The 20,562-nt window shown below is 38.2% G+C and overlaps 1 protein-coding gene across 5 annotated transcripts in view; it reads left to right on the top strand.

Annotated features, from left to right (window-relative positions):
- The window catches only part of HBS1L (HBS1 like translational GTPase), an 83,623-nt gene extending 67,568 nt beyond the window's left edge, over positions 1-16,055 (top strand). For all 5 annotated transcript variants that reach the window (XM_036248066.1, XM_036248068.1, XM_036248067.1 and 2 more), the window contains 6 exons: positions 1,216-1,320; positions 4,531-4,621; positions 5,035-5,143; positions 10,565-10,665; positions 13,806-13,950; positions 15,427-16,055. In XM_036248066.1, coding sequence (XP_036103959.1) covers positions 1,216-1,320; positions 4,531-4,621; positions 5,035-5,143; positions 10,565-10,665; positions 13,806-13,950; positions 15,427-15,438 — 563 coding nt within the window. In that variant the 3' untranslated portion in view covers positions 15,439-16,055. The remainder of the gene's footprint in view (positions 1-1,215; positions 1,321-4,530; positions 4,622-5,034; positions 5,144-10,564; positions 10,666-13,805; positions 13,951-15,426) is intronic.
- The last annotated feature ends 4,507 nt before the right edge of the window (positions 16,056-20,562 follow it).

Genomic DNA, 20,562 nt, shown 5'->3' with positions numbered 1-20,562 from the left:
TCTCCACCTGTGTGTCTTGTGGACACTTCAAATTCGCCAAGGCTAGAATGGACCTTATTGTTTAATTTCTTATCTCACAGTTAGTGCATTATCATCCCCAAATTCCCCCTTTTGCCATTATTCCCCACTTATATTATCACCCTAAGTCTGTTATACCTTCTTCCCAAATTCTTGAGTTTGTTCCCTTTCTACGGTCAGTGTGTGCATTTCAGTCAAACTTCCTTCCTCTCTGAGATAAAAATACCATCATGTCCCTTCTCAGTTCACAGTTCTTAACTGGCTCCCATTACTTAACGGAGGATGAAATTCAAGCCCTACGCATGCTTTACAAGGCCCCTTTATCATTGTCCCTTGCCTACCTCAGTTGGCTCATGTCTTGCCTTCCCTCATTATTTCATGTGGTCCCTGTAAATTCCATGTAAACGAGACATGGGAGTTAGCCCATGCCACACACGGTTGTACTCTGTGCCTTTGCACATGCAGTTTCCTGGCCCAGCAGTGCCTTCCTTCTTCCCCTGCTCTTCCGCACAAGCTGGCTGCTCATCTCTGCCCTTCTCCTAGATGCCCAGCTCTTCCGCACAAGCTGGCTGGTAATCTCTGCCCTTCTCCTAGATGCCTAGCTCTTCCACACAAGCTGGCTGCTAATCTCTGCCCTTCTAGATGCCCAGCTCTTCCGCACAAGCTGGCTGCTAATCTCTGCCCTTCTCCTAGATGCCCAGCTCTTCCGCACAAGCTGGCTGGTAATCTCTGCCCTTCTCCTAGATGCCCAGCTAAACTGCGATGTTCCCCTCAATACGGATTCTTCTGCGCACCTCTTTCTGTTTCTAGTGTTCGTTATAAATAACATTTGTCTGTGGACAATGTAATTGTTTTTGTATTTCTCTTCACTGGTGTAAATTCCATATGGGTAGATGATTATATTTTCATCTCTTTATCCCTAGATTGCCTGGTACTTAGTAAGCATTCAGTAAATATTTGAAAAATAAATGAAATCCTACTTTTTGTAATATGGTTATTTTTATTTGTAAGAAAATCAAGAGTAGAATGTGATATGCCATATTTACTAGTAGATATGTTAAAAATTCTGAGATGACCATTGATGTTCATTGAACTACAATTGTATGTAACTACTAGGGAACCAAATAGAGTTAATAGTGTTAATCATCAGATAACATTGCTATGTGAATCATTATCGGCTTTGGGTGTGTTTTGCAGATCAAGGATCTGGATTTTGTGTAACTGGTAAAATTGAAGCTGGTTATATCCAGACCGGTGACCGACTACTAGCAATGCCTCCTAATGAAACTTGTACTGCAAAAGGTATTTCTTTGCAAAATTCTTTTGCTAAACAACCCTTAAGTTGAGACAGCAGATTTTAATAAGTAGTGTAATTATTAACTCTAGAGTAAATAACCTCTTACTGAAATTGTAACTGACTGTCAAAATGATACTAACTGTTGGAGATAAAAATGTGAAAACATTAAACGATTTTTTTCTGTTGTGACTGTGTGTATATATATGTACCTATAGCATTCTAACTGGGGTAGCATATTTTTTTTTTTTTTTGATGCTGATTTGAGAAGTCTGGTGAAGATTTACCAGGTGTATAGACAGACATCTGACAGATAGGATTTAAAATAGTATCCAGTAGCAGAAATTAAATCCAAGCCCAACCAGGCACTAAATAGTCAGTGGCAAAGCAGACTGCTGCAGTCTGTTGAAATATGTTAACAGCTATGATCATGTTTCTATCCCAAAACATATATTTTAAAGGAAGATCTAAGAAAATAAGATATAAATGCAGAGAATCCTGATGTTGAAAAGAGAAACTGTGAGCTAGTTTAAAGTGCATTAATTATTGCTTTTGCACATAATCTATGACCTTTTGTGATGGTGATAATTATTTTCACCTTCTAATCATTTGATCTTACATGTGTACATGATATTCTTTTCTCAATTCTGCTTAAAAGTTTATCATTTCATACTTAACTTTAAGATTAAGTATTCCAGCTAAGCCTCTATTTCAATATAAAACAAGATTTGTTTCATACTATAAAGTAATAGTATTTGTAACAATTTTAAGCTAAAGTATAATCTGGGAATATTAAATTTTAGTACTTCTCCTTTTGTTGTTACTCTTATTTATATAATTTATATCCAGAGTTGTACCTGACTAGATTATAAATTTAAATATACATTTAAAAAATTAATATGCTTACTTTAAAAGCTGATTTCTTAAAGATTATTAGAAATTAATGAATATCTGTTTAGGTAACAGAGTTTAACCAAAATTTAAAGATGAATAGGGGAAGAAAGCCAAAATTTTTTCCATTTTACCTTTTTCTTTCTGACTTGTTTAGGGATCTCTCTGTTTTTGTTTTTTTAAAGTGATTAAGAGTTATAATACTTTTGAAATACTAATTTATGTTAAGTTTTTTTGAGAATAGGTAGTTTTTTTAAAAAATAATTAGTAGACATTAACTAGAACCATGGTTTTAAAATTATCCATAGACCTTACAGATTGACTCCTTTGTGACAATTTGGTCACTTCTGAAAGTCCCACACTCTCCCTCCTTTCTGTCATTTCCCTTCCAGAAAAACTCAACCCATTTGTCTTTAATCCAGTGGTTCTTAAAGGGAAGCCATATCAAAAGCACCTGGAGAGCACCACCCCTCCTCCTGAGAGCTGTGCTTCTAACCCAGTGAGGAAGCTCTCGGTTCTCAATTTCTAACCCCTTTGCTTTGCTTCATTTACTTAGTTGCTTAATGCACACTTCTGTCTGAACACTTTAGGTGCTACTGTGGCTCGCTAACCAGTAGTGTCCTAAAAGAGAGAAGTGACTAAATCTGCAATCAACAAATGACAATTCTTCATTACGTTTTTACTTTATTAATATAGCAAATGCATGGAGTGTTGAGAAGAAACTTTTTGGGTGTGATGTCTGTCCTGTGAAGAAGGTCCTTAAGAAGAGAGATATCATATATAGGACAGTGTAACATGTGTAGGGGGAGAGAATCAGATTATCTATTATCTTTAGATATTTTTATATTGTTAATTGAATTTCTGGTATGAATGCTCTTTGATCTTAAATAAAGGCAATCTCTATTGTATGCTAAGTAGCTAGCTCCTGCCTTCAGTTCCACATTTCACTGCCAAATCAGATATGGTCATTTAAAATCTACATTTAAAAACTAAATTTAATTAGTTGAAAGTTTAACATATATTCCTTAATATCATAATTGTTAATAGTTTTGGGGTCACAAATCTCTTTGACACCTTAATGAAAGTTATGGTCTCTCTTCTCAGAGTAATTCAGATGTGCACAAAAATGAAAGTTGGAATAAAACTGTAGGTTGTCTCAGAGTCCTTAAAGCTGTCCTTGAATTTTCAAAAAGTCTTAAAGAAACTCGCTTAAGTTTATGCTACATGAAGGTAAATTATAACTTACTAAAACATGGCATTGAAGAACTAACTGTTCCCCAGTTGTTGGCCTACATACTGTCTTCATCACAAAGCTAAAGTTAGTGGAAAGGAGCTTAAACTCACCTCATATAATCATAAAATATGAGATTCCTTTTAAGTCTTTGAATAAGGTAGCTGAATATTGCCCTTTGCAATTGTTCTCCAGGATTATCCCTAGGTAATAAAGGTATACAGCAACATCTAGATAATTTTTAAAACAAATATTTTTTTCTTTGTTGATTTTAGAGAGAGAGAGAGGAAGGGAGAGGGAGAGAGAGATAGAAACATCCATGAGAGAGAACATCGATTGGCCGCCTCCTGCATGCCCCCCACTAGGGATCTGACCCACAACCTGGACATGTGCCCTGACTGGGAATCGAACTGGCGACCTCTAGGTGCATGGATCGATGTTCAGCCACTGAACCACACCAGCCTGGGCTGGATCATTCTTAAATTAAAAAATTTATACTCTTAGTCTCTTTCTTTTTAGTCTCTTTCCTTTTATATAACCAGTTTTCACTGTGCAGCTCTCTTTGGGAAGCTATTCCTTTGAGACAGGAATTAGTGAAAGAACACATCTGACTGAGCACTGATGCCTGTGGGTTCTTCGGGGAACACTGGCGATCATTTAGGTGGTGGTCTAATTAGAAGTCAAACTGAAGACTAGACCCCTTCCCCAGTTTCATCTTTTATGTTCTTAAAAAGAATTTGAACTGTATTGTTATGCCTGCACCTATTAATATAAGAGAAATATTTGAATGGGGCCTGTTTAATGAATTTACTCAGTTGTGTAAATGAGTTTAAAATTCTTGATTAAAAAAAGCCAAAATAAGCCTTTTATGGACAAATGCAAGTCACTTTATGTTTAGGGTGGTTTGCCAGAAGAGTCGAGTGTAGAGGAAGTGCGTCTTCCTCAGCATTCACAGTTACCCTTCTCACTCTCAGCCCATTCATACTGAAAATGATGAGTAGTGACTGATGAGGCACAAATTAGCCAAACTCTCTGGGTTGTTATGGTTTGATATTGAGGTGTTTTACTGTATTCTTTCGTTCTTACTCATTTCCAGGAATCACTCTGCATGATGAACCTGTCGACTGGGCAGCAGCAGGCGATCATGTTAGTCTTACGTTGGTTGGGATGGATATCATCAAAATTAAGTGAGTGAGAAAATGAATAAAAGCAACCATTGCTTTGGATATAGGACCTCAAAACACATAAATTTTGCATTTGACCAGTTGAAATGAAAAGAATGAGTATTATTAATTCTGAATCTCATTTGGCCCAAACTAGGCAGTATGGAAGTATAAGAATGATAAGCAAAATCTACTTAAAATAGAAATTAATACATGTCAGCACACATACTTGTTGTTTGAGTGAAAGCTGTTATGTGTGAAAATGATATAAGTTTAGTAATGATATAAAGCTAGACACTGACCCAGAAGGGAATATTAGGAAAAGTCCCTAATTTGCTTGATCATTTTACTTTGTAAATAGTTTTAGATGTATTCCTATTGGATGTATATTTATTTGTTCCCCAATTTTATTTGTCTCTTCTTTCTTTTTGTTACAGTGTTGGCTGCATATTTTGTGGCCCCAAAGAACCCATTAAAGCTTGTACCCGTTTCAGAGCCCGAATCCTCATCTTTAATATTGAAATTCCTATCACTAAAGGATTTCCTGTAAGTTTCAAAATGTTTTATTGTTACTGTTTTTATAATTTCTAAGTCACTTTATCTGTGGTTATTACTTTCAGCTAACATCTGGGTTAGAGTAAATCCAGAAAAACATGAAATTAGAATTTGAAAATCATGTTTATTTTGATCCTTGAGCCCATATATGTTTTCTAGAGAGGCATTAAGTAGACATTTCATAATCAATAGGATACAAACTGAATAATACAATTCATCCAGGGAAATTAGTAGATCCTTTTTTGCTGTGTTCTAAAGGTTACCTGACTAATTATAAATTGGCTTTTTCTGTTTTTTATTTTAATATGCTTATTTGTAGTTTTCCTGATTATAAAAATTATATATAGTTATGGAAAATACAAGAAAATAAAGTTGATAAGAATGTTCTATAATTGCATAATTCATAAATATATGCTCTTTACATTTCGGTGTATTTTTCCATGCATTGGTATTTTTGGTTGTGTTCTGGGGATGCTTGCCATAGGGTAAACTTAATTGTACTGAAGCAACACCTTCAGACCCTGCGTGCTGTGAGGTTGGTTTGTAGGTTATCATTGACCAGCTTCATTTGAAACATACACATTTATGGGAAGAGGGTGATTTCATGCTGTAATGTTACTTATCCAGAGAAAAAACTGCTACTTGTACATAGCTTGAATTCCTTGTTTTATGTGTAATTTTTTTCAGATATTCAGGGCCATACTCTGTTTAGAGGTACTGGTACTTTTGCCACTTAACAAGGGAGCATTTTCCAACTAGACTTTTTTTTTTCCTTTATCAGTTTATATAGTACATAATCTGCATGGCAGTAAACAATGGTTCTCAGTGGAATTAAATGGCTTGCCTTTGAAAATATAAACAGTTCACCATTTGGTGCATCTTTGCAATCAAAGTAAGACAGTAATAGTAATTGACTGTTAAACTTAAATTAGTGATAGTATTTTAGGGGTTGGAAATACATTAATTTAGCTCATTTAAATTCATTTTATATATACATGCTTTTATTTGAGATAATCATGTGCTTTACTTATGATTTTCTGTAATTCTATGTAAATTTGATCATATAAAATTATGAAATACTGTTTAAGTATTTTAGTTGTATAATTATATTCCATTTCTCCTATTAGTTAAAAAAGTAGAACTTTGTCTCCAAAAAAATTGTTATTGCTCAAAATATTTAATTTTTAAATATTCAAAATTCATGTGTTGATAGGCAAGAAACTGCAACTTAATTGCTCTGAACAAATTGCTCTCGTTCATAGAAAGCAGTATGTCCAATGGGGAGTAGCTGGAGAGGTTGGTTACCGCGTGTTTTCACTCATGCAGCAATACTTTTTGCCAATGGAGAGGTAGAGAGGTCAAGAGGTCAATAGTTACTTTGAATAGTAATACTGTTTTCCTGTCTACTGTACTTTCTTAAAAATAAGTATGAATTGAAAGTTTTTCAGTGCTGCCTACTGAGATTCCCCTTGCGTATATCGATTCACGAATGCACGATGAAATTGTTTCAGTAAAAACAGGCATGTTTTGTCATTGTCCACTTCCTGTGGGAAGAAAACTTGAAAAATATATTTTTCAACCAAGCAAAGGCTTCCTAAGTAATTAAAATTTTTCTGTTTAGGGAGCTAATTAATTTTTTAATGCTACATAAATACAGGGTGTGGCATCAGTGGGTTTACAGTTGTGAGTACACGAAGCAGATTTTATTCTTGTTTATTTATTAATTATTGTATTTTTCGAAAGAACAACTGTAAACCTACTTTTGCCCTATCCTGTATATTTGTTTCCCTTGATTTATATGGTAAACTCTATATATATTTAAGAAGAAAAAAATAGAAGAATTTAATTAAATTCATGTTTGACTTTTTTTATTGTGCCATAATATTTATAACATAAAACTAACTGTTTTAACCATTTTTAAGTGTGTAGGTTAGTGGCATAAAGTACATTCACATTGTTATGCATTCATCAACACCGTCCATTTCCAGAACTTTTTCCTTATCTCACACTGAAACTTTGTACCCTTAACCATTAACTCCCCATCCCCGCTCCCATCCCCTGCTAACCACTGTTCCACATTCTACATCTGAATTTGAGTATTCTAGGTACCTCGTATATGTAGAATCAAATACTATTTGCCCTTTTGTTTCTGGCTTATTTTACCTCACATAATGTTTTCAGGGTTTGTCCATATTGTAGCATGTATCAGAAATTCAATCATTTTTAAGGCTGAGCAATATTCCATTGTATGTAAATGCCACATTTTGTTTATTCATTCATCTTTTGATGGTGCCTTGAGCTCATAGCGCCTTCTTTGGGAAATAACTCTTCAATTTTTCTTTCAGAAATTACCTCTTCCCATTGACTTATTTTGCTACCTAACAGATTACATAGATTACGTAGCCCATTATAGTTTATTACACAGTTTGATTCTTTTTTTTTTTTTTTTTGGTATGTGCCCTTAGTCGCTAGGGCCTAGTGGGAACTGAACCTGGAACTCTCTGGTCCGCAGGCTGACGCTCCAACTGCTGAGCCAAACTGGCCAGGGCAACAGTTTGATTCTTACAACCCACATGAAGTAGAGTCCCAGCCCTTGTCTGGAAGTCCTCAGGGTAGCGCCCTACAGAGCGAAAAAATGTTCAGATTTTAGAAAGGCGATATGATGCATGCGTGTTACATCCTAAAAGAGAATGGTCAACACCCTCTAATTGAACATTTTTGTACCCCAACTTATTAATATTAATGCTAAATAAAATAAATAAGGTCAATAAATTGCATCACTTCAATACAAATCCCATTTTACTACTTAAATGCATTTATAACAGAATTAGGACAAACTTAGGTTTTCAGTGTTTTGGGATTTTGAGATTGTAGGCTTGTGGACTTGTATTAGTATCGTACACATTTACAGATGAGGAATTGATGACTCTTGAGAGGTTGTAACTATCTGTATAATATGTGATTAAGCCATAACTCATACTCAGCACTTTTCACTTTGAAATTCAGTACTTTTTTATTTCCTTTTACATTATGCTATGGATCACTTTGAGTTACAGGTGACTTAGGTTATATATAATAGGAATTAAAATGTTAAGATAGTATGTAATTACTTCCCATGTATTTACATGTAGATTTTTTCACTCATGTGTTCAACAAGGATTTTTTTGGGCTGCTATCTGTAAGACACTGTGGAGATAGACAAAACCTACCCCCCTGTGCCACAACCCATTCTTCATGCTAATTTACCCGAACTCACACATGGCTCACCAAGGTTAGAAGGAGCTTAAGAAGTTCACGTGCCTCTGTTTTTTCAAATTTGGCAAACCATAGAGACCAGTACCAATTAATCACATCTGACCAGCAAAGGAGAATTCTGCTTGTCTATCTGATTGTTGCAAAAGAGATGCTTATCAGTTATGTAGACCTACATTATGTTACATGGGTGCTGTTTGTTACCCGGCTATTGAATGTACAAACATGGCTCTAACCACTGTATTTACCATGCATCATGGAAGTTGTTGTTGGTTTGTTTTTCTTCTTAAGAGTTGGTTGTTAATTTTTTCTGGACTCTTTCCAGTTTTTAATGGTCAAATATCATTGAAAAAGAAAACAAATTTTCCTTTGTAGAGTAATGAAGGTTCAGATGTGCCTTTAAAAAAAACCCACCAAAACCGATGTTACTGATTTTCTCCATGTGTTTTAGGTGCTCTTTATTCCTTCATTCTTACGTTCATTTCACATTTACTGAGTGCCAGTTAAATGTCTGGCACTGGTATTCATACTTCTTTTCTCACAGAGTTCATATTTGCATGGCATGACAGACATTCAAACTAGCAGTTACAGCCAAGTGAGGTGTGATGGACGTAGTGGGAGGATAGGGCAGAGGGCAGAGGGCTGTGGAGCTCAGCCTAGGGTGGAGGCGTCCTGCAGGAAGGGATGCACTGTTGGTACCAGGAGGAGCAGGAGTTAGCTAATCAAGGCTCAGGGGTGGGAGGTGTGTTCCCACAGGGCATCGTACCTGGAAAGCCTAGATGTTAGAAAGGGCTTGATGCATGTAGGGAATGAAAGCCCTATAAGTCTGAGCATAGAATGGAAGAGAGGATGGAGAAAGACGAGGTTGGAGAGGTTAGCAGGGTCAGATTGAGATGGGCCTTCTGCCTTATAGTGGAATTCAGGTTTCCATGGTTTTAAATAGCAAGGATATACCGTTAAATTTGTATTTAGAATATCAGCCTGGTAGACATATGAAGCATGGGTTACACAAGGGCAGTCGTGGAGGCAGAGAGACCAGGGAGCCTGTTTTAATTCGGATGATAGGTGATGGTCCTGGGCTGCTTTCATAACCGTGGTAAGAGAGAAGCAGACAGAACTAAAAAGCAAAGTGCTGATTGAGTGACTCTGTTTTTAGAAAGTTCTAAGTCCAAGAATGCACAGCCACAAGTCCCCTGTACCTAATTCTATTTTCTGAATGTGCAAACTGGTTTAGCCAGGAAACTTTGGAGTAGAAGTGAGTGTTTCTTCAGAAAACAGCATAAAATGGTATTTACAAACCAATTAATCGTTTGATAGCTTTGCCACTTCCTGGGTATTTGATCTTTCCACTCACCCAGACTGTAGACATAGTGGGCATTCAGTCCTTATTGTTTGAACGGAGAGCAGTCGGTCTGACTCCAGTTGACCTCAGCAAAAATTTGTCTCAGACACATAACGCCACAACAACATTAAGTTGCTTAGCTTTTTTGATATAAAATGTTCTTAAATATAAAACATGAACAATAATAGCTAATATATAAGGCCATCAACTGAATGCTTACTATTTTAAAGTGGCTAGGCATCACTTTAAATTAACTCCTCGTTTTCCTCATTTTCATGATGAGGATCCTGGGGATGTTGGGGGTAAAGGATTGTTAAAGGACTTGCCCCAAAATGCACAGCTGGACAGTGTGGAGTTAGGATTTGAACTCAGGTCTATCACTTCAAAGCCGGTCTAAACTCCCTTGTAATGTTTTATTCTCATTATCCAGCAATGAATACATTAATTCCTGTCGAATGTCACATGATTCCCCTTTCCTCATTTTTATGATGAAACAATTCACATTTGTTGAACATCTTCTGTACCAGGCTCTATTTCTGATCCTATTTGATTTTCACCCCCACCCTAAAAGGAAGGTTATGTAATTCAGTCAGGTTTACACAGTAAGTGGTGGAGGAGATATTTGAACTGCCTCCCATGACCTTTACCCCCTAGTAAGTTTAGGAACAACCTGACTAGAGTGCTGAGACTTGGGGGCAACTGGGGATCCTGAAGGACTCCCGGCTATAGTGCTGCGTTTACTATAATTAAATGTGAGCAAATAGTAGGCTAGAGATGCTGTGTAAGCAGATTTTTAGTGTTACAATGTTTTGTTTTAGGTGCTGTTACACTATCAGACTGTGAGTGAGCCTGCTGTGATTAAAAGATTGATTAGCATCTTAAACAAAAGCACAGGCGAGGTCACCAAGAAGAAACCTAAGTAAGTGTTTTAATGCATAAATAATAAACAAGCAATTTAAGCAAATTTCTTACATTGTCATTTATTTGTGTAATTTTTTTTTTTTTTTTTTTTTTTATCCTCACTTGAGGACATTTTTCCATTTTTTGTACAGATAGAGTGGGAGGGAGCGAGAGGAAGAGAGAGAGAGAGAGAAACATCGACGTGAAAGGGACACATAGAGTGGTTGCCACCCACACGACTAACCAGGGCCAGGGACAAACTACAACCGAGGTACATGCCCATAGTGGGAACTAAACCCGGGTCTCTCTGGACCATAGGCCGATGCTCTAACCGCTGAGCAAACCGGCCAGGACTATTTGTGTAATATTTTTGGGGGTGATAAATGAAGTCTATTTTTACTTGTTTCAGAAATCTTGTTTTTAAAAGGCTAGATTAAAACAGACACAAAAGTAAACATTTAAGCTCCTACACAGCTGTGAATGCTACATATAATTTCTGTTCTGTATGGCGGTGGTGGTGGGGTCTGAATTTTTGTAAATAAAAATGGAAATATAAATTTGTATGTATGTATCAAGCGACGTAAAGATAAAAGCATTTTAAAAATCAGTCCTACATTTTAAAAGATGTATTTGAATCATACCGAGCCACTGGTTCCAAATGCCAGCTGGGTGTTCTTAACTTTCTTGTCATCTCCTTACTGAGAGGCATTCCCTCTGCTGGGACCTACACCCAGGGAGAACACACGCTGTAGCTCCTAGTTCTTTCCACCTGCAAAGTGTTTTCCTTCTGCTCCATGTCCACCTAGAACCGTAGCTGCGCTCCTCGCCATCACGTTGGTCCCCTGTGCTTGCCATTAATATCTAGACCTAGGTGTGGGCCATTGCCCTTTGGCTCGGACAAGGCTGGGATTTTTCAAAGGATGTACTTCCTGAGAAACTTGAGTTTCTAGCCCTAATTCAACTAAAGGCGAACCACAGCTTGGCTACTTCAACTTTGGGGTTTTCCTCCCTTCAGTTCTATGGGGAATCCCACCCAAAATACCCTTTTATCCATCTTTGGGTGTTCCTCCTCATTTGCACCTGTGCAAGAGGCCAAAGGTGGTTAGTGGGTTAATGGGTTGGCTGCAAGTAGAAGAGAAAATCTTCACGCTGCTCTTAACCCATGCCTGTTTCTCCATCAGCTGTGCAGCAAGGGGGACTTATCTCTTAAAGAGAGTTCTTTACTTTAACCTCAGCCTTTAGCTTCTAGCATGAGCGTTAGCCACAATGTTCAGAGAAATGAGGTATAACTAAAGGCTAACATTTCTTGAGGACTACTGTGTTCTAGGCTCTATGAATGCTTTCTCATGGTTTATATGCTCAGGAACTGTATGACAGAGGTACTTTTATCTTTCCCTTTTTCAGATGGGGAAACTGAGGCTTAGAGAGATTGTATAATGTGTTCAAGGTCGCAGAGCTAGCACATAGCAGAGCCAGGATTCTAGCATAGTCAGTTGGTTCACATAAACCATGTTTTTGACAGGAGCCAGGTTGTTTGACCCAGACAAGTGATTCGGAGAATTCTCCATTTGAAGTTGGCTCATCAGATCTAATCCTGAATTTCCCCTTCAAAGGCCTAGCTCGGTGGTATTAGGTCTTGATATATTCTCATGGTAGTTTTCCCTGTTATCTTACTTGCACCTTAGTCCTTTTCTCCTATTTTGCACCAACACTATTTGGCTTTTTCCTTTAATTCCATTATAGGCACTTTGTAGACTTGATTACTTTGTATGGAATGGAAATGACCTTTCTAGAAATTAAGTGCAAATCATAAATATATTGGGCCCTGGCCGGTTTGGCTCAGCGGTTAGAGCGTCGGCCTGCGGTCCTGAGAGACCCGGGTTCGGTTCCCACTAAGGGCACGTACCTCGGTTGCAGTTTGTCCCCGGCCCTGGTTGGTCGTGAGGGTGGCAGCCACTCGATGTGTTCCTTTCACATCGATGTTTCTCTCTCTCTCTCTCCCTCCCACTCTACCTGAACAAAAAAAAAATGGAAAAATGTCCTCGAGTGAGGATAAAAAAAAAAATTAATAAATAAATAAATATATTGGATCTTTTCTTTCCCAAGGAGTGAGACTTTGGGCTGAAATTGTCCAAAACCAGTATTTGGAAATTTTGTAATACTTTTTTAGAAAATTATTTGGCTTATTCTGTCAGTCTGTCCCTGAACTGATGTCTCAGACTGTGAATTATGATTGCTGTCCTCTGTCCTTCTAGAGCACATCAAAATCAAATTAGAGAACAATGTCAAAATGTCCGCTTTTGGGTTCTACTACTTGTAGTAAGTTTGGGTGTTGTGCCCATGTAAAGGGATTTTTGTTTGCTCACTTATCTTGTGAACCTGTTTATAATCACGCCCATGCTTTATCCCCCTTCATTTCCTACAAACATCACACTGGGGGGAATCTTATGTGATTTTTTCCTGAACCTCTGGTAAGGAGCCACTATTTCTATGTTGCACTAGGAGATTATACTCTTTAAAGATAACTTCCTAACACACAATTTATTAATCAGAATTTTGCTAGGGAGACACAGGGCATTGCATTCCTCTTTTAAAGCAAGCGCCTCAGTTTCTTGATTAGATAGTTGAATCTCTCGATTTCATTGAGGGAATGACAGGCTTTGGTGGAGGGGCCTTGAGCATACTTTAAGTCATAGCGTCCTTCACATTACATTTGAAAGTTTGGTATATATATAAATATTAGTTCGTATCCATCTATCTGTGTATATGTATATATTAGTTCATATCTGTCTATCTGTGTGTGTGTATGTGTGTGTGTATATAAAGAAATATTAGTTCATATCTCTCTCTGTGTGTGTATATGTGTATATATGCACACGCATGCGTGCGTACACACACACACTCACACACACACACACACACACAGTCCTTAAATCTTAAATCTAGAATTTCTATTCTTTTGGGTTTTTTTTTCCAACTAACCCTGAAAAATTCAAAAGACATATTTTCATTTTAAGAAAATTTGTTTTTCCTTTTAAATTTTTGAAAGACTAAGTTGATTTGTTGATTGAGTATGAGATATGTATTTTTCAAATTGTTTATTACATTTATTCACCTCTATTGGATATTCATTTGTTCCTCTTTTTTTTTCCTTGATAGATTGTTGACTAAAGGCCAGAATGCGTTGGTGGAGCTACAAACGCAAAGACCAGTCGCTCTTGAGCTGTACAAAGACTTTAAGGAGCTGGGGCGATTCATGCTACGTTACAGCGGTTCCACGGTAGCCGCTGGTGTAGTCACTGAGGTATTTTAAAGTGACTGGCTGTGGATCCGTGGTTATGATAACTCTTTCTACTTTTTAAGAATGATTACTGAGATTTTATAGCTTAAGGAGGACACAGTTATGGTGTTAGAACAATAAATTTTAAGATTCATATTTAAAAAATTAAAAGAAAGATGAGAAGAAAATATTTGATCTTAGAACTTCCCATAGTGAGCCCTGGCTGGTTTGGCTCAGCAGTTAGAGCATCGGCCTGTGGTCCAGAGAGACCCTGGTTCGGTTCCCGCTAAGGGCACGTACCTCAGTTGCAGTTTGTCCCCGGCCCTGGTTGGGTCGTGTGGGTGGCAACCACTCGATGTGTCGCTTTCACGTCGATGTCTCTCTCTCTCTCTCTCCCTCTCACTCTATCTGAACAAAATATTGGAAAAAAAAAAAAAGAACTTCCCACAGTGAGACTTCTACACTATGTTCTCCACCAGTAACATCGTTCAAAATGAAAGGAAATCACTGAAAAGTCTCTAAGTATGCAATTCAAATTATGAGAATACAGACTTTAAAAGTCAAATGCATTGGGAGTAGTAATTTTTTTGTTTTGTGATTTGTTTTTATTCCTCATGTGAGGATATTTTTCTACTTATTATCAGATAGACTGGGAAAGAGGGAGAGAGAGAGAAACATCGACGTGAGAGAGACACACTGACTGGTTGCCTCCCGCACGACCCGACCAGCAGTAGGGATGAAGCGCAACTGAGGTACATGCCCTTGACTGGAATCGAACCCGTGACTCATTGGTCCACGGGTCGATGCTGTAACTGCTGCGCCAAACCAGCCAGGGCTGGTGGTAATAATTTTATTTAATAGAAGATCCCACATTAAAATTTTTTCTTTAAATAACTGGCTTTCAGGGCATTTGAAATGATTTGTTCAAAAGTCAGTTAACATATTAGTAATGTTTCTCAAACTACCCTATTATGTAATGTGAGGTGCAGTTGAGTTTTGGAGAAAATAGCCAGAAATGAACCAGAAAATTTCAGTAATTTTTTTCTTCCACACTATCCTGATCAATATAAATCTTATGAATATTATATTTTTAAGGGGGATTTAATTCATTTATATAATTATATTCTGCATAAAACTCACGTCATTATGCATGGAACACGGCTTTAGGTTGTATCAAAATCCAGTTGTCCGGGTGCCGTGTAAAAGGCTCTGGAGCCAAGCCGGCCGTCTGTGCCACCGCTCCACTGACTCCTGGCAGCTCGAGCACTTTTCTCCCTCGAGTACTTTCTGCCCCAGCATTTTCAAACAGGATCCAGTCTCGTGGAGAAATGGAGAGATGACAGTCAGTGTCCGCAAGGGTATGCCTAGGGAAGGGCAAAGGGCAGGCAAAAGAAAGATTCATTCGTCTTGATAAAATGATTTCTCTGCCATCTGCCTTTGTTGTTTGTTCTTTTAATGTGATTGATTAAATTTTAACAAGTGTGTTTTTCTCCTTTACAGATAAAAGAATGATGGGTCAGAATTTCTCCGATGTTTCCAAATGCAAGGAAATAACTGAGCTCTGTAAAGAATCCAGTTTTTCAGTTAGAGGAACAGTGTGCAGTTGATATTTTTTTAAATAAGAGAGAAAATTAAAGCTGTAATCAGCTGCAAAGAAGCATTGATCCCACTCCTGGAACAATTTCAGTTGCAAAGCTGGTTTTTAAAAACCAGCCTTTACCTTTGAAATGTTAGGAAATGGATTTACTTTGCTGAGATTTATGGAAACTTTCTGAAATATGTACTAAAAGAATTGAATCATCATGAAATGAACTCTACTTCCAGCCAAACCACAGAATGTTTACAGTGTTCTCTTGGTTTTCAACTCTCCTGCATAAATTTTAAGGAAAAATAAATTGGGTGGTTGAGATAGTTAATATTTGACCAGCATAATTTTTTTTATTAACTCTAAGAAAAGATTTGCTGAAGGTTATAATAATAAAGGTATTTTGTGTTGATCATAAGAATGTTCTTCCTCCAACAAGTAAACTTTTGAAAGATTAGGTTGGAATTAATGGAAACTCTTCCTTTGTTACCCAAGCTATTTAAGATATAAAGCTAACTAATAAAATGTCTTAGTTTGAGCATAACAGCAAAGTGTGTTTTGTTTCTTAAATGTATATGCGGTTCTCTACCACTATCACTAAATATGACTTTGCAGTTTTATGGAATCTTTTTTTTTTTCTTTTATTAAAATATGTTTTTATTGATTTTAGAGAGAGAAGGAGGGAAAGGGAGAGAGAAACATCACTTGGCCACCTCCTATACCACCCACTACCTGGATTGAGTCTGGAGCCTGGGTATGTGCCCTGACTGGGAATCGAACTGGGGACCCTTTGGTGCATGGGATGACACAGCAACCGGAGCTGCACTGGCCAGTGCTTGTGGGATCTTTTCCACCTAAGTTTCCCAACTGTTTCACACAAATTCTTGCTTTTCTTTCCTAATAGCAGATTAAATTTAGTCTTAACCACTTTTAACCATAACTTAACTTTATTTTTCCCATTCTGTTTTAGAACTACATACGTGATAATTTTATCTTTGCCTTGCATACCTAATAGACTGTAAGTCCCCTGTGAGTAAGGGCCATGCTTTCCTTCAAGTGTCAACAACAAACTCCAAAGTATATTGCTGGGCTACCCCCTGGGCACTGGTGGCTTTAGAGTAGATTTTGCCCTCAGCTGAGCCTGGAAGTCTGATCTGATGGGCCGGATGACGAACTTCTAAGACTGGGTGATGGTGCGATCAGGCTTACCATATACATACAGCAGCATGTTTTCTTAATCGACTCATCCGTGATAAAGTGCACAGAGCATAAATGTGCTGCTTGGTGAGGGACCACAAAGTAAACACACCCATATAGCACATTCCTTTACTAAGAAGTATTTGTGTAGGTAGCACTGTAGGAACTTGCTAAGGTAAGAATGTGTTTTATTTATATATTATATTCATGAGGAATTTAACAGATGCATCTGACAGAAAATTAATTTAAAGTAGCAGTAGCCCTGGCTTTGAGTCGGCCTCAGTGGAGCAGTCACAGTGTCAGCAGGGACTTCTCTGTACTCGGCCTTCTCTCGTGTCCGTGTTGCTTTCAGACTCCATATAGACCCCTGAGAGTCTACACTTAGGTACTCAGACCCTCCTCCAGGGCAAGGACAGACCGAGAGCATTTCTTCCAGAAGCCCTGGAAACGTTATCATTGACTATAACTGAGTTTAATTTATTTCCTTGGGGCAGCCTTGGGCTGGAAGTGAAATGAATATCACTCAAAATACACAGCTGAGAACTCTGGGGGGAGCTGGGAATTCAGGGTGCTATCAGGAAGGGGAAAAGGGTTGGGGACGGCGGCAAAAACAAGAAATGTCTACTCTGCAGTAAGACCATGATAGAATTAAAGATTTTAAATAGGAATTTAGCATAAAACAAATATTAGTAGCAGTAATAGAAATGAATGAGTATTTCTTTGTCCTTAAATTGCGATGAAGTGCAGTCTTACGCACATTGTGTCCACAGCTGTCGAAGGTGGTGATGGAGAGGACCCACCCTGGGAGGACAGGGTGGGCAGTGGGGCCCAGTGACGAGGCGCAGTAATGCCCACTCTTGGTTTTGGTCTGATTTCCTCCCCCCGCGACTTCCGTCCATACTAATTAGTACCCACATTTTGTGTCATTTGATTTCAAGTTCTTGTCTTGACTTCTTCCTATTTGTGGTCTCACCATTTCTTCACACCAGTGGCTTTGTCTGTGCTCTGACTCAGGCTCTGCTGATCAATTGCTATAGGATAACGTGGCCTGAAAACATTGTAGGTCAACGAGTGTGTTTTCCCCACACATTTATTATTTATCACAGTATTTATCATGTGAGAAGTGTTTTAGAAAACTTTTCTAAAGTCTTTTTCTCCCATAAATACGCTGCTCCCTAATAATATTAACCACTGTAACATGTAATATTTGAAAATATAGAAAAGTAGAGTGAAACATAAAATTCACCCATAGTTTCATTGTCTAAATATTACTGCTGCTAACATTTTGATGTATTTCTTTTCTGTCTCTCCAGAGCATATTTATTTTTTTACATAGTTGTGATCATTAGTTAAGATCTTTTCATTGTAATATAGTCAAGATTTTTCAGTGGAAATATTAGTAGCTTTTTTTAATCATGTAAAATACAAACTAACAGACCCTGATATATAGGAATTATTCAAGATTATAGAGCTAAAAAAATAAAAAGAAGGCCCAGTAAAAACTACTGGGTCATCATCCTCCAATTTCCCTTAAAATAGCCAATGTCACCCTAATAAATTCAATTAAAAAATAACCACAGAAATACATGAATAGAACAACATCCCTTTCCCCCTAAGCGTGAACCCGCCGTATTCCGTGCACAGGAGTAGCTGTGGGTTCAGGCCTTCGTAGGGCTGACAGCCCGGCCAGGGCGGTTCCCAGTCCCATAAACTGCAAAACGGGGAATGTGTCCTAAAGACAATGCCGAAGACCCTGGGTGAGGAGGGGGAGCCATTAATCCTGAAGTAAAATTTTATGTGGCTCAGCGGTTGAGCATCAACCCATGTACCCAGAGGTTGCCGGTTCAATTCCCGGTCAGGGCACATGCCCAGGTTGTGGGCCAAATCCCCAGTGGGCGGCATGCATGGGGCAGCCAGTCCATGTTCTCTCATCAGTGTTTCTATCTCTCTCTCCCTCTCCCTTCCTTTCTATCTAAAATCAATACCAAAAAATAATAATAAAGTAAAAATAAAAAAACAGAAAAGGTTCTTTTGAGTCCAAGTAACTCAACCTGTAATCACCACCTCTCTCCTGCCTGTTCAGAAATTAATCCTCTAGTGCATCTGATTGTTAAGTAAATGAAAGCGTTAATGCTGGTGGTAGCATTATGGATGTTTTAATTTCATCTGTATTATCTGAAAATTACACATTTTTATCTTCATTACAATGCTGTGTGGGAAGGGGCTATTTTTATAGTGAAGGAAAAAAGAAAACTTGTTATAAGCTAACATTAGAACTGCATCTGTCCTCTTGTCTCTGAACCACAGCCCCAGATTGGAGTCTTTCCTGAACTGGTGTGAGCCTCTTGAGCCTGGGCAATCAAGGGTGCTTGTATTTCAGAAGGGGAACCTGCAGTCCACTGTCTCCAGGGGTTCTGCTAGCACTCAAGTGGACTGTGAGGTGGTTGAGAGTAATTGATACAGTCTTACTTTCCAACACTGGGCTGGAAATATTTCTCTTTATTTAAAGATGATTTAAGAATACAGTAGCAGGCCTGTGGAAACGTCTGCAGTACATGAAGAGGAGTTTTCTCAGCACTTGGAGGCAAACACCTTTCTGGTGTACTGCAGGAAACAAAAGTTTTCTTTAAGTAATTGCTGTATAGAGTCTAAGTATATGAGACAGTTGCAGAATTAAGAATCAATAGAGGTTAGAAGTGACTACATGGGAACCTAAATCATAATGGCAAAGTTCAAATATTCATTGAAGGCTGTGAAAATAGTTAATAATTACAGAAAGGGGAATTGATGATGAAGTGGTCCTTGGGGGCCACCCCTAGAATACAGATAGATGAAAATGAACTGAGACCCAAGGAGTGCACAGGAAGAGAGAGCGCCATATTTTATGGAAAACATCCCAAAGGGATTACAGCCACTTTATCTGTTAAAACATTTAAAATTTTAAGATAGAAACAAAGCCTGAGAACAAAGCAAACTCCCCCAAATGTCGCCAAGGTAAACAAGAAATTAGCCCGTCTTTTCTGCAGCACTAAATTCCAAAAGATGTAGGAGCTCAGCACAGAGAACTTGAAGTTGGAGGTGTTATAACCCACACATTCATTCCTCAGCTACAACGTTGTTTATAGTTGAGATAAGACTGTCTCAGATGTCCTGGGACAGGGGTGAAAGGTGTAGGGAGGTAGGATTTAAAATGCTCATCATAAGGAGGTAGTTGAAAGCTTTAAGATTGGGGAGATCATGGTAGAAAATTCTGTAGCAAGCCTATGTTGATGCCCCTCATTTGCTGATGTCGTTAGTCAAAGACCACCAAGACACAATTGTAGTCAAAATTGTTTTATCCAGGCTTACTGCAGCAAGAGACCACACACCTTGGTGCTTCTTAGAAAGAAGCTGTTGGGAGGGGGGTCGTTAAAGATTTTGAGCATGCGTAATTAATTTTGAGGAGGGCTCAAGTGAGTGAGGGTTTCTTCTGGATTGGGTGCTGTCAGGAGGTGGGAGGAATTCTGCAACTGGGTATCAGTTTTCATCTAGGAGGTAGCAATGGAACAAGGTAAAGCAGCAGCAGGTGCACTATTAGCCACAGAGGAGGTTGCCCAGTCATTTCTGTGGTTTGCACAATGACTTGGTCATTCTCCCTTCATCAGGGTCACAGTGACTGTGTGACATAGGAGGCCTGGGAGCTGTTCAGTTCTGCAGAACACCGTGGCCTAGCTTCGAGGGCCAGGCAGCTTTCAGTTCTCAGAAGCTCCTTTTTCTCATGTTGAAACCACTGAAATGTGTAGAAGTAAATTAATAGTATAAAAAATAAGTCAAATTATACCTCAAACATGGGGACATGAGGTAGGGGAAGAAAA

The sequence above is a fragment of the Molossus molossus genome, unplaced genomic scaffold (assembly GCF_014108415.1).
Source record: "Molossus molossus isolate mMolMol1 unplaced genomic scaffold, mMolMol1.p scaffold_m16_p_8, whole genome shotgun sequence".
NCBI classification, from domain to species: Eukaryota; Metazoa; Chordata; class Mammalia; order Chiroptera; family Molossidae; genus Molossus; species Molossus molossus.
The sequence above is the reverse complement of the archived record's forward strand: the minus strand, read 5'-3'. Positions and strand labels throughout refer to the sequence as shown.